Consider the following 13,437-nt stretch of genomic DNA (forward strand, 5'->3'; position numbering starts at 1 on the left):
TTCCACGACATAGACCACTTCGTGTCCCGGACACGACAGTAGACAGTCTACAGCAAGGTGTTTAGTCTCCTTCAATATTGTGTCGGTTCCGATCTATCAGTTCGGAATGTGCGGCCAAACACCGTTCAACTACCGACGACCGACAAACGACATTTTAAAGTTGTTGAACCTGTTGAACCGGTGTGATTAGCCGTTGGGCATTCCGTTCCTGCGCCCTCAACATCACGCCCATGGAAACATTAGCAGATGCTTATTCCTTTGTACAGCATTTATTCCGCTTTTCGTTAAGTGTTTCAGAACGACACTCGAATGATGCGAACAAGATTCGTATGTATATGATTTGGTTCGGCTTAATTCAGGTTTAATGCTAAGATTTATATAATAAACGGATTTAATGGTAATTGAGTGAAACAATTTTATTGCGATCTTTTAATGATCGCATGTTTTGTCCAATAAACATTGAACTGGATAACCTTTGCATATTCACTCATATTTACTATTTTCTACCAACTTCTATTTACACATTCTTGTTGTAAAGGATATATGAAGCATTTATTTCGTTCAAGTCTCCCGTTTAAAAAATCAGAGATCTGGAAAATTATTCGCCTTGATTATTGGCAAAATAAACACTCGAGTACCGAGGCTACCTCGGTGTTACACCTGAAACAGACAGTAAGCTGTATTAGTTTATCAATTTGTAACATTTTTTGTTTACTCATCTTGCAGTAATTAGACTACAAACACGTACGAAAAATATTCATCTGACCGCACAAAGTTCGGTGCATGATTGTTTTCGGGTCAACGCAGTCCGTGATTACGCTGCGAGCCTCCATATTTCCATTCAAAATAGAACCAAGTCGAATGATAAGACGAAATCTCACTTGCGTCAGTGTACAATGATGTTTAAATATGGCTTTTACTTGACTTTGACAATGATCAATAGAATCAATGCAATCGAAATGGTTGTATTATTTTTCTCTTATTTTTTGTGTTTTTAAATTATTAACCAAACTGAAGACACCAAGTGTAATAATGAAAGGTAAAATAAAAATATGTATATCGATACCGATACATTATTCGTCATCACCGGAAGCTTAGTTTATGTTTTTATTCCATAACTGCTAATGGCGATTGTTGAGGATTCAGTGTGCGTAGTTAACGTACGTGCAATGATTTAAAATTAATCCTTCCCGATGGCACCTTTCACAAAAGAATCGTTGCAAAAACGGATCTTATTGATTATTGCTAAATGACTTAAAGACGTCATTGAATACGTATATATTCTCTGGTTCTATAAAATTCATATGGGAAAATCCAGCATTGCTCATATACTAACGTACTGGGTCTTTCGTATGTTGTATCACTCATGTTATTATTCAGAATTTGGAATTGGAAGCAATGGTTCAATACGATGCTCTCGTTGTTTGTGTTTCCTCCTCACCACAACAATGCTATTTGCATGAAGAGTGAAGAAATCAGATCGATTCGGGACCGCAGCGAAAAGGAAGTTGTAAATGGAAAGATTGGTCCATTTGGCTTCACTGACCTTCGACACCGTGTGGCCATTTGAATTGATTTGCTAGGTCGGATTTTATACATGCACATTTATACATCTCCTGTATATGTACGCAAATTATGCGAAGTGCTGGACAGAGCACGACCATTGTTTCAAGTGTCCATGCACACGCATACAACGCAGACAGCTGATTGTTTCGGAAGCACCACATTTGCAGCTTGACAAGAAGATAAAGTCCGTGTCCGGACGGGTATCGCTGGATTGGTATGAAGATGCGTTCGTCGACGAGGAGATCGATGTGTCTGTGGAAATCAACGTTTCAGCAAACCTCCAGCACCCGATGTGCTATTAATTTTAATTGAGTCAATTACTTTTCGCAGTGGTAAAAAAATGAAAGGTTAAAACAATACAAATTTACTGAGGCACACGGGGAAACATCTGGTAGAAAAGGAGAGAGGACTCCACAATTTTTGTACGGCCAATACTGTTTGGCGGTAAATTGAAATATTACACCGAGAGGAAAAACAATAATTTCTGGCTTTGTTCAGTTTAAAACTGAACATATTTGTCGAATATTATTCAATCTGAACGGAAAAGATTATTTAAAAAATGGAAATGGATTTTTTTTAGTTTTCTTCAAGATATTCTTCTCTCCTGAATAACCTCCTGTCCTGAATCTGAGTTGGTTTAATACACCATGGGATCATCTCAGTATGCAACTCTTAGTGAGTCGTCTACCTTTGTTTGGGTTTTGCCAACCTTGTCTAACGGCTCGCTATCGGTGACTGAAATTACCCACATCCAAATAGTCAGTACTACACAGTGTACTCAAGCTTTGAGCTCAGACTGGATTTGTTGTTATACTGTGTAGTAATGATGTGCACAATGAGTAAGAATGCATAAGTGAGTTAAATCTTACTAATGAATTAATCGAATTTTAAATCACCAACTCCACCAACTTAAAAACCAACTCAAAGGACAACGAAAGTATAATAGAAATACCCGAAAGGGAAAGAAATGCTCCGCTGCTACTCAATTTTATTCCGAAGAATAATTCTTTAAAGAATCGGTTTAAGAGTTAACTCTTCAATGCAACTCACTTACTCACGTTGAATCAATATCTTCTTCTTGGGCTGCTTAGGGTTGAGCATGCCACGAAGACATGGTCTGGTCGCCAATCCGTTTCCAGGAACCTCAGGTTTTGACTCCACTTGATCCAGCGAATGAGTTCGTTGTTCATCTCCTCTACGTCTCATGCCGAACTGGTCGCTGACGACCACTTTCCTGGTGGGACATGAGTCCGGCATCCTCTTCACGTGCCCCAACCATCGTATCCTTCCAGCTTTGACAACCGTCAGGATATCTGCAACGCCAAACAGCTCAGCTAGCTCGTGGTTCCTACTCCCTGCTCGGACACGCGGCCAAAGATAGTCCTTAGCACCTGCCGTTCGAAAATGGCGAGTGCATTGGCGTCCTTCTTTTCTACTATCTGAATTGCTGGAAGTTCTAGAATCAAACTTGAAATGGTTTCCAAACAAATATATTTAAAAACTCATCATTTATATAATATTGGTATAATCAAATCTAAAATAGCCGAATTCTTTAGGACAAATTAAATATGGTTGCTTAATACATAAATGTTATTCGCATTAATTTGTGTACTCAGTGAAGTTCCTTATTTTGACCTCTTTCATCTTAGCATTTGTGCAGTTGTCCACGGTAATAGGATGCAAAAATTATCTTTACTGCAAGCGCTTATCATCTGATAATGTTTCGTTTGCCTTAAAAAGCTGTAAACCATCCATAGACAGCAGCACTTCTTCAGTAGTAACCGAGCATCAGTACAGTACATCACTTTCAAATCAAGTTCCCCGACCAAGGGCGAGTCATTTTTTTGTTGCCATTTGTTATTTCTCCGGTAGTCCCATGTCCCTGGTTCCAAGTTCTTCTGTCCGCCTGTATCGCGTTATCAGACATTGGGCTCGAAACTTTCGCAACCACCTACTGGCCACTTCCTCTGAGAGCAATGTTTTGCCCAGAACGCTGTAGTAGTAGTGGACACCTGTATTGTAACCCGTATTGGTGGCGAGTTCGTTGACTGTTGGTTTGCTGGAACCGAGTGCGGTACTGCGAGATTCGCTCACCGTTTCGATAACGAAGGTCCCGAAGACACGTTAGAGCTAGGGCCACCGGTTATTTGTAGCTCATGCGTTTTTTTATCGGGAATCCGTCGTTAACGTGCACGAGATAATGTAACATTATAAATTAGTAGTATTGCCAATCGGATTACGATTAGACAGTCTTCAGAGGTCGGTATCGCCGGTCGGTTGGTTAAATTTGCAGGCTTCTGCTCTTCCGTTTAGTTGACGCTGAGATGTAAAGTGTACTCCACGTGTTAAAGTGGAAGAAAAGTTGCTGTGGGCATTTGTGTCGAATCAAATCGTATTTTTGAGGATCTTTTCCTGTGTGAACGAGTCGAGTGTCTTCGAGGATCCTGAACGTGTGTGTAGGCGATGCAATCGAATTGGTACCCCAACGATGGGGCTGGTGGTTTTGGAGCTGGCAATGTCTACGATGGCGGTGGTGCTGGTGGTAGTGGATATTATGGATGTGAAAATGTATCATTTTATGGTCCTCCACCAATGGGAACAATGGATTATACGGATAAACTCAAGCCAAGTTTTGACAATTCGTCGTGCTATACTGGAGGAACTGTTGCTGGACCAATTGAGAATAGTAATTTTACTGATAGTGTAAGTGGTGTAGTTTCAAACGTTAACTCTGGTCCAATATTACCCTACCAAAACGTCCATCAAGGGTTGGGACCTCAACAACATCAAACAGCACTGGGCACGTTATATAACCAAACCCAAATGGTGGCGCCAACACTAATGGGTAGCAACAACGATTACCAACAGCAGCACCATCAGCAACCGCACGTTCCTTCCAATAGCCACCATCTTGTCGGTGGTGCTTATCAGCCCTTTTGTCAGGCACTTCCACCGCCACCACACCACCAGCAGTCCTCGTACGGGCCCGAATTGGGTAAATCGTCAGAAGTCGGGTCGCAGAATTTAATGTCTACCGCAGACACAGCGTCATTTCTCGAGCAACCCTACGTAGCCGCGAATTATCCACCGTGTCAGGGTCCACCGCCTTGGAACTATGCGTACTGCTACGGATACTATGGTCAGGAACCATGTCCTTACGTCAATATGGTCGATATGGAAGATTTCATGTAAGTAGATCGTCGATCAGGTGTTTAAACCAATGGGAAGGAATTTTGAAGATAGAATGAAGAGTTCGACGTTAAATATCGACCAATCGGACTGAGGCTTTGCGAGACTTGGTGGGATTATCTTGATCCCGATAGTATCGTCCCAAAAACCATGTAAGACGCAAAACCTTTGTTAGTATTATGTGTTATACAGCTGCCGATAAGTAAACCATTCGGGTTTGGTTGAAATTTGGAGCTTTTTCAGTGATAACCATATTACATGGTTGTACCAATATTGGTACAGGCATCTTCCGATTGGTCAATTTGTAGATTAGCTAGTATATAAGTGATTAATGTGGTTTTCCGTTGATGATGGTTGTGATCCATGGCAGTAATTGGTTTTGTCTTTGTTACGAAGGTTTGTCGTTTATTCAAGTCTTTTGTATGTTTAGTGAAAAATATTTTTTTGTTAGATGAATTCCTTTAATGAGCCGATGTTATAGCTGATTCTATATTATTTGGATAGTATTACAGTATGTTATACAAAATCGTAGTAAAATAAAAATGAAATATACGATTTTATACAGTATAATTCCATATTTCGCCTCCAATAATAAAGATTTTTTGATGAATAATTAAAACATTTTACACTGCAGTTCAAAGTCCTTTAACACAACAGCACCTATCCCTATACTGCTTTGGTTGTTGTTTAGTTATAAACAGTAAAACACATCAACATGCTGTCAAACGATGATTGCGGTATTTGAACGCAGCCTAGTCTCGGGAGTACCTCGGCAGCCACGGTGCAAGCAGAAGGAATATTACTCATGCTCATGGTTCACACATCACTTTATGGGCCACTATGGCGAGACGAACGCGATGTTGTTTTCGGCTTTTCGGCCTACCATTAAGCGTTCACGCTGTACGACGAAACACGGTGCGCAAAGAGTAACGCCACTATCTCTTCCTAGCGCTGTTTGCACTTGCGCGTGATGGTGTTACAGGATGTTGGAACGATTTGTAAAACGGGCGAGATCTGCTATCATTGGCCCCTACCGAGATGAGCACTTTATGTGGAGCAGTTGTATGGTTGTGCAAATAGAACCTCAATTTATTCATTCCATAGTTTTAACTGCATAAGAACATTCTCGACAAAGTATTTAATTTGGTTGATTGCTGAATTTATATCCAAGATTTGCGATCTCCCTTGGTCTTGAATAATGCACGTGCGCCACGAACGGTTCTACCGGAAGACCCCCGAGAACGTTATTCGTTAAAAGAAAAAGAATCTGATCGTTAGGATAGCCAATTCTTGGCTGTCGATCATGTGATGCCAACATGTGTTTGGGAATGCCTAAGAGGGACAGTCATCTGTCTACTGTCACGCGCCCGTTACGTCAGGAGATACATTATCCCTTTCCGAAGGTGACACTTGTACGTCTTTTCGATCACAGGTGCAGAAGACTTTCCCTGGTGAAACAACATTTTCACCACATACAAAAATACAAACATGCTGTAACAAGACCAAAATAGTAACACACGACATCATCCGTTGTACAACCGAAGCGTCACGGTCTACTGGACAGTGATGTAGTAATTTGCCATCTCGGAAAGTTTTTTCACGGGAGAGATTGTTAATTTAGGTGTTAAATTGAATTGTGAATTGAATGAAATTCTCATTGAAATTAGTAAATTGTGACAAATTATTATTATTTATTTAGGTCGTAAAATAGATCTTTTATTCCAAAATAATCTGCTAGGTATGGTCTAAGACAATAGACTTAATAGACTTACCAGATTACGCCACAGAGTCAGCACTGAGTACCAGTTCAGAGCAGATTCAATCTACGACTAAGTATTTCTATCGGAATAGACAATGGAACTGTTCGAAGTCTCTAGAAAATATTGTTTCGTTACTACCCAATTTCAGATTGATTATACAGTGCCGAAATCTAAAGTCACATGTTCTGTGTACTGTTGTCCAATATGGACGTATATAGCACTTCCTAACATAATGTTGTTTGTGTGATGGATATAAGCTTTTCATTACTTACCCAATGTCACCCAAATATAAGCAGAAAAGAACACCATTTTTGCTATATACTTCAATCAAAACTGAGCAGTATTTGTTTAGCACAAATATTCGGGTTTTCCCATCACTTCTGGCCCATCACCCGGCCATTAAAAGTGGGGCATTATATATTGACTAGAGACACTTTATAACGTTAGCAACAAGTGATTACTGTGCGAATTTCGCAATAATCCATTCCTTTATTGCACATCACATGATCCAACAGCACATAGACAATATTTTGGGGGATCTCTTAGATGCATCTTCACCAATATTTCGATAGGCTTCAAGGTACTGAACGATTCAAGGCGTGAACGATTAGTAAACAATTTTTATTGTATAAAATACATCAACACAACTTTGCACTACGTACAATGACGCAGATGCATTTAGCAAAAAAGGTTTGTAACGTGGGATCGATGTTGCCTGCTTTTGGGTTGTCAATAAAAGTTTGATTTTTATGTATTTACGACAGATTATTGACCATCATCATCCTCATCCACAATAAACTGTATCTATATGATTCGGGTTAATCTCTACGTGCTATTACGCGTGTCTGATAATTACCGATTAAGCTTAGACAAAGTTAAACCGGAGGGAAGCTACAAGCTTCTGAACATTCTTTTCTGTATGTTCAAATGCTGAATTCAAGAACAACATGTTCCTGTTAAAAAATGAAAGTTAACGATTAATGTTCTAATGTCATCTAATTTCCCATGCCATGATAAACAAGCAGTTTTCTTTTTCCAACATTTTCCTATATTAAAGCTTCGTCACATTTCACCCGGTTCATTTTCACCCGGTATGATTAATTTTAGTAATTGCAACCAGTTTATTAACCTCTCATTGTTTTGTGACAAAACCTGCCAAATTGATTCGATCTCGTTATCTGACATAAGTCGCGAAGCCAAGAAGTTGGTTGATAAGGAAACGTGATTCGTCCCGGGCAGTGGAACACCACAATGTCCAGCCCAAAGCGGTAATTATTATCAACACATCATCGGTACAGCCCAATAAAAGCACACATATCACATAATGTATCTTGCAGGGTAAAGCAAAAATAAAATCTTCTATTGCAATGCCGCTCCTAGTAGCCACCTTTCCATGGGAGAGATTAGGATTATCTGCATGAGATTGTATCCTCGTTTTCGGATTCCTTTATACTACTTGTTGCAAATGGATTTCTAATGCAATGGCACGATCGATTGAAATGCCTCTGTATCTTGTTGCGATACTCTTTAAACCACCATAGCGAAACCAGATTTTGTTTGGGGAATTCATCATTCTTGTTGATTGACCGTATCAACAGTATGGCAGCTTGTTGTCAAGTTTTAGATAATTACTTGGCAGCTTTTAGCCTTTGATTATGATTGATCTGAAATACTGGCGTTTAGAGACTATGAAATGTTCCATTGTATTATACGTATAATGATTGATTGGCACGAGGTGTCTTAGAATAAACATTGAAAGATTTTTTTTACACATTGTGGATTAATAAAATATTCATTTCTTTACTTAAGTGCATGTGCAGTGTTTTTAACATTTGAATTTTTTTTTCTTTTCTTCTAGGAACAATGAAAAACGCAAGGAAAAATCACGTGATGCGGCACGCTGCCGACGTTCGCGTGAGACGGAGATATTCCAAGATTTGGCCAGTTTGCTTCCGATGCGTCCGGAAGAGGTTGAGCATTTGGATAAAGCGTCCGTGATGCGTTTGTCGATCGCATTCCTCAAGGCTCGCAACATGCTGGAACTCTGTAAGTATCAAACATTTAATTAAACTGGAAAATGTGGGAAAAAACGTGTAAAAAATACGTAAAAAATACTATTTTTTCTAAAACGGAGGGTAATTTTTGAAAACAGTTCAAAAATATTCACCACTAACGTGGTGAAAAAGCTTATCAAGCGTTTGGTTAGCTTCTATTTTATTACCACTAGGTGGCGCTCCATTTCAATATAATTTTATGTGGTTGGTGTTTTGGCTATTTGAGCCAAAGCAAAACAACGTTGAAATTGAAATTACTTACGCTGTTCGCCAAAAATATACAAAAATACAATACAATACAAAATATTATAAATCAATAAATTGGATCGCATGCTCTAGTTCCAGATTTCCAATCGGAAGGAAAAATCACTGTCAAGGAAGATAACGACGTTTCCATGGATTCGATGGATGAGTTTAACTGCAATGAAACTAAGTTGAGCTTGAAATCTCTTGGTCTGGAACTCGAAACAATAGCAATGCAAACGCTGGACGGTTTTTTGATTATTCTCTCGGCGGACGGCGACGTAACGTACATTTCGGAAAATGTCAGTGAATACCTTGGCATTTCACAGGTAAGCGAAGAAAAAGTGCTACCGGACGAACACAGGACGAACATAAATAATTGTGCCTTCATATTTCATTAACTTATGCTGTAGATCGATATCATGGGTCAACCAATCTGGGATTACAGCCATCAGTGCGACCATGATGAGCTGCGGGAAGCCCTGAACGGTCGGCGCCACTCACCGTCGGAGCTGTTGAATGGTGTGGCGAACAGTGATTGCCGTCCGATGGAAAATCGTGATTTCTTCCTGCGGCTGAAGTGCACACTGACAAGCCGCGGTCGCAGTGTCAATATCAAGAGTGCTTCGTACAAGGTGCTTCACGTAACCGGTCATATTGCGTGTAAAGATAAGGAGGGTCAGCGTCAGCTGGTAGCTATCGCTCGTCCTCTTCCGCATCCGGCCAACATCGAGGTACCGCTTGGATCGAGCACTTTTCTCACGCAACATACGCTGAGCATGAAGTTCAGCTACGTTGATGACATGTAGGTGTCTAACAGCCGATTCGAGTGATAATTATTTTTATTGACGATATGGCACCTTTTCCAATTCCAATTGTTTACAGGATGCTTTCCCTGCTTGGCTACAAGCCATCAGATTTGCTGGGGAAATCATTGTACGATTGTCACCATGGTACTGATGCAGAGCATTTGATGGCCACGTTCAAGCATGGTAAGTAGCTATTTTTAGATAAAAACATTCTTAACAACATTCGCGGGTTCTTCATGTTTCTGATAACCTGCTTTTTCAATTCACAATTAAAAGGAGCCTTTTATTTAATTTATTCAAGTAAAGTAAAGGTGTGGGGATGCGTGTTTCCATTTATGTCAACTGGATACTTTGAACAATCCGTGACATTCTGTAATAAGGCTTTTTCAAAGTCCGTGAAACAGCGTAAAGTTTAGCCATCAATGTGATGGTGTGGGTTATTGCATTTCCTTTTTTGACCTATTTTTTTTTATTCATGATTTACTCATTGTCTCTCACAATTCCGCCCGATCTTACTGGTGCGGAAATTTGGGGTACATGGTTCCTCGTCACAAAAGGCGCTGCCTTGCGCAGCCCATAAACCATCCGTCGTTTACTCGCGATAGCTGCCAAAAGCGTCCTTAATGACTTAATAGATTTCGTGGGTTATTAGCGAAGTTAAAGCAACCGGAAGATAGTCGTAAAATTCAAATGCCACCAGGCGAGTTTTTAATACCAGACATGACAAGGAAGCGTAAGGTTTCCCGTAATGTAAAGTACACTCATTTGCTTCAGTGTAGAGTGAAGCCTGTTTCAGAACTAAGTCTGTTCAAATAAAGCATGGTAACATCACAGACGTCCTGGCAAAGTGAAAATAAATAATGGCTAATATACCGACTGGTCTTGTTGAACTACTTTCATTTGCTTGAGGAATCTGTTCTTTTGCGTTGGACAGCGTTACGCAAAGATGCGAAAACGCCCTCATTCGTATTCGCTCATGGAACAATCAAGGAAATCAAATTCTTCCTGACGCGTGACCGCTCTTTCCACATCTGGTAACGTCTCACCATCCAGTCATAGACAGAGAATGATTATAATTTCGTTACTTGCCACATTTGTAGCGGATTCAGGGTGTATAATTTTGTCGTTATGTTTGCTGATTCGCGCAGCACGAACAGATCGAAAGAATGTTAGCGACATTTGAACCAAATGTGAACCAGATCGAGGATTATCTGCTGTGTTTCATTTGGTGTTGTTTCTTCGGAACGTACCAACTTTACAGTCATACAGGTGAAACCCGTAGAGTCGTAGGGAGCGTGCTTTCAAGACTTTAGCGTAATTTGGTATCATAAAACGCATATAATTTTATGAAATTAATTCAGTACATAAAATGTTATGCCACCAGCACATAGATATTCCGTTGCGAAACCGAACGTATGTATGCTTATGTTTAATGTTGGTACATGTGTACCCTGAGGGCATGCCGAGAAAATAGGATTTTTATTTTATACCCTATCTAAAATCGTAGTAAAATGCGCTGGAAGTAACTGCGAAATTGGCACGTAAAATTGTGTATGCAAAGCAGATCAAAGCGGCTGTGCGTTAGCACGCGCAAAGATATTGAAAGTATTTACCCGATGCATTTTAGGTACTGTAAAGAAATGTATTTAAATTTTAATATCCCCAGGTTTTGTTTTCTTCTTCCCTTTTTGTGTTACTTTCGTCATTGACTTCACTTTTATAATGTTGTATTGTGGAATATGTCTAAATTCGGACAGATTACGACGTGCGAAACTTTCTGCAGCAATAATATTTTCATCGCATTTCTACTGAACTCTCAATGAAGAACTGAGACTACCAATATCCTTGTCTATTACTGATGACATCTGATTAACTCTAACCTTACAAAATCTAGCGGTCTAACACAGATGTACGCCGTAAAGCGTACTAAAAATTCTACCTGTTTTTTTCTATATTGTCAAAGATGCATTAGATCAAACTGTTTTGTTAAGTTAACCGACGACGCATGATGCATTAGTGGTTTGTTTTTGCTTATTTCGAGTCTTCTTTAACCCCTGACAAATGTTCGATTTCAAAAAAAAATCACTTTAAAAAATTGACAGCATACACGCACCCACGTTTTTTCGTAGTAGTGATCGACTGCAGATAGGTTTTAAATGTGTGAAACTCAGATGAAAAGTGGTGCAATGCATCGATCATGCTTTTAACACACATCTGTGTGTGAGGAGGTTTTTTCTTTCTTATTTATTTGTTTCGTGTGCTTCATTCGCTATGCTGCGATGGAATGTGTAACCTAGTTTCAACTAAATTACTCACGTAAGAAGAATTGCCATTTGTAAACCAATGCTCAGATTTACCCTTTGGACGCGTGTTTAACCTCATAAAGAGGGACGCGAGAAGGGGAAGGCGAATGAATGGTTTGCGGCACTAAGGTGTGTGTTTGTCGTGACAGATGCGAAATGTCGTAGTGGCGTTGTTTCAAAGGAATAGGAATAGCCGTAAACCATCGTTCCTCCAAATCACCACCGAGCTGTTATCGATCGATTTGCGATCGAGGCGTGCTGGTGCTATTTGTGGCACAGCTGTAAATGGGTACAGGTGTAACGTTTCATACCGCTGGCAGTGTTACCTTTCACTCATTCCATCAAAACGTCCAATGGACAATCGGCATAACTATGGGAATTCCCTAAAGGTATCAAGAGCACGTGCCAATGCTTTAGCGATGATTGCATCAAACGCAGAGAGCAACAAGAACTTTTGGTGTGATTTTTTGTTGTGACATTTTTTCCATGCAGGATTCTTTGCAGGATACATTAACCATAGGAAAACCTAACCCAAAAATTCGTATTGTACACCATTTCTGATAGAATTTAGGTTGGTTTAGATAAAGCGAATTTAAAAAGAGAGAGAGAGTTGCATAATTTCATTCAAAAAATTCCCGAATACTCTGAATACAACAGATGAAAATGGAGTAGTAAATGTAAATCTTCTTAGTTATGAACTAATCTCTTCGTGAATTTAACATTAGCTTCTTTAGCAACTCAAAAAAAGTATAAATTTGATAAAAGGCCAGACGATCAATGTACATCGTTTCTAACATGAACACGCCCCCCACTCGGTATAATATCCGGCGCACTATGCAATATGCGCTTGTCCATAATGCAACTCTCCGTGTGTCAACCGTGTAACGTTTCGATATCACGTAATTGCAGTTTAAACAACGTTTAATTAATGAGTATCCGCTGTAGCTAGTGGTCTTGTTCCCAGTGCAGCCCCCGGTCCAGGGTCGTAGGAAGGTAATTTTTGTGTTTTTAAATTAAAAATGCTTAGCAATTAACGCGCGTTGCTTTGGTGATTGCGAATAACGTAAAGCTTTATGTGCGCCTCCGAAAGGAAGAAGTTGTGTTGGCTGGTTGAGGCACCGGTCCATAATCGTAATCGACGTTGTTGTCTAAATTTATTAAACATACCGAACGAAAATCAGATTAACCACTCTATCTGCGTGCGTATGATCCATTAACACCGCGCCGCACTGGTTGGCCACGTTTGGAAGAGACTTTCGTCGTGCTGAACACGCTGAGCGCTCAAGACCCGGGGCTTTGTGCAGTGGAAAAGATGCAGTTCAATCGATCGGATCGTCAGATCAATCGATCGATATAATAATGGTTAGAGGTCGATGGCAGTGTTGCAGTGCGTGAGAAATGCATTATGACGGCATGTGTTCCTACGCGCCAATCTGATCTGCGACCGAGCGTAATGGTTCGGCCGAGCGAATGTATGCGCAACGCGGGTTTTGCAAATGGTGCGCATAATGGG

The 13,437-nt window shown here is 40.1% G+C and overlaps 1 protein-coding gene across 1 annotated transcript in view; it reads left to right on the forward strand.

The window, feature by feature from the left end:
- LOC125764666 (protein similar) overlaps window positions 1-13,437 on the forward strand; it is a 107,890-nt gene that overhangs the window by 2,697 nt on the left and 91,756 nt on the right. Inside the window, exons 2-5 of the mRNA XM_049429108.1 lie at window positions 8,374-8,561; window positions 8,909-9,141; window positions 9,226-9,617; window positions 9,698-9,804. Of these exons, the coding sequence (XP_049285065.1) occupies window positions 8,374-8,561; window positions 8,909-9,141; window positions 9,226-9,617; window positions 9,698-9,804 (920 nt within the window). The remainder of the gene's footprint in view (window positions 1-8,373; window positions 8,562-8,908; window positions 9,142-9,225; window positions 9,618-9,697; window positions 9,805-13,437) is intronic.

The sequence above is a fragment of the Anopheles funestus genome, chromosome 2RL (assembly GCF_943734845.2).
Source record: "Anopheles funestus chromosome 2RL, idAnoFuneDA-416_04, whole genome shotgun sequence".
Lineage (NCBI taxonomy): Eukaryota > Metazoa > Arthropoda > Insecta > Diptera > Culicidae > Anopheles > Anopheles funestus.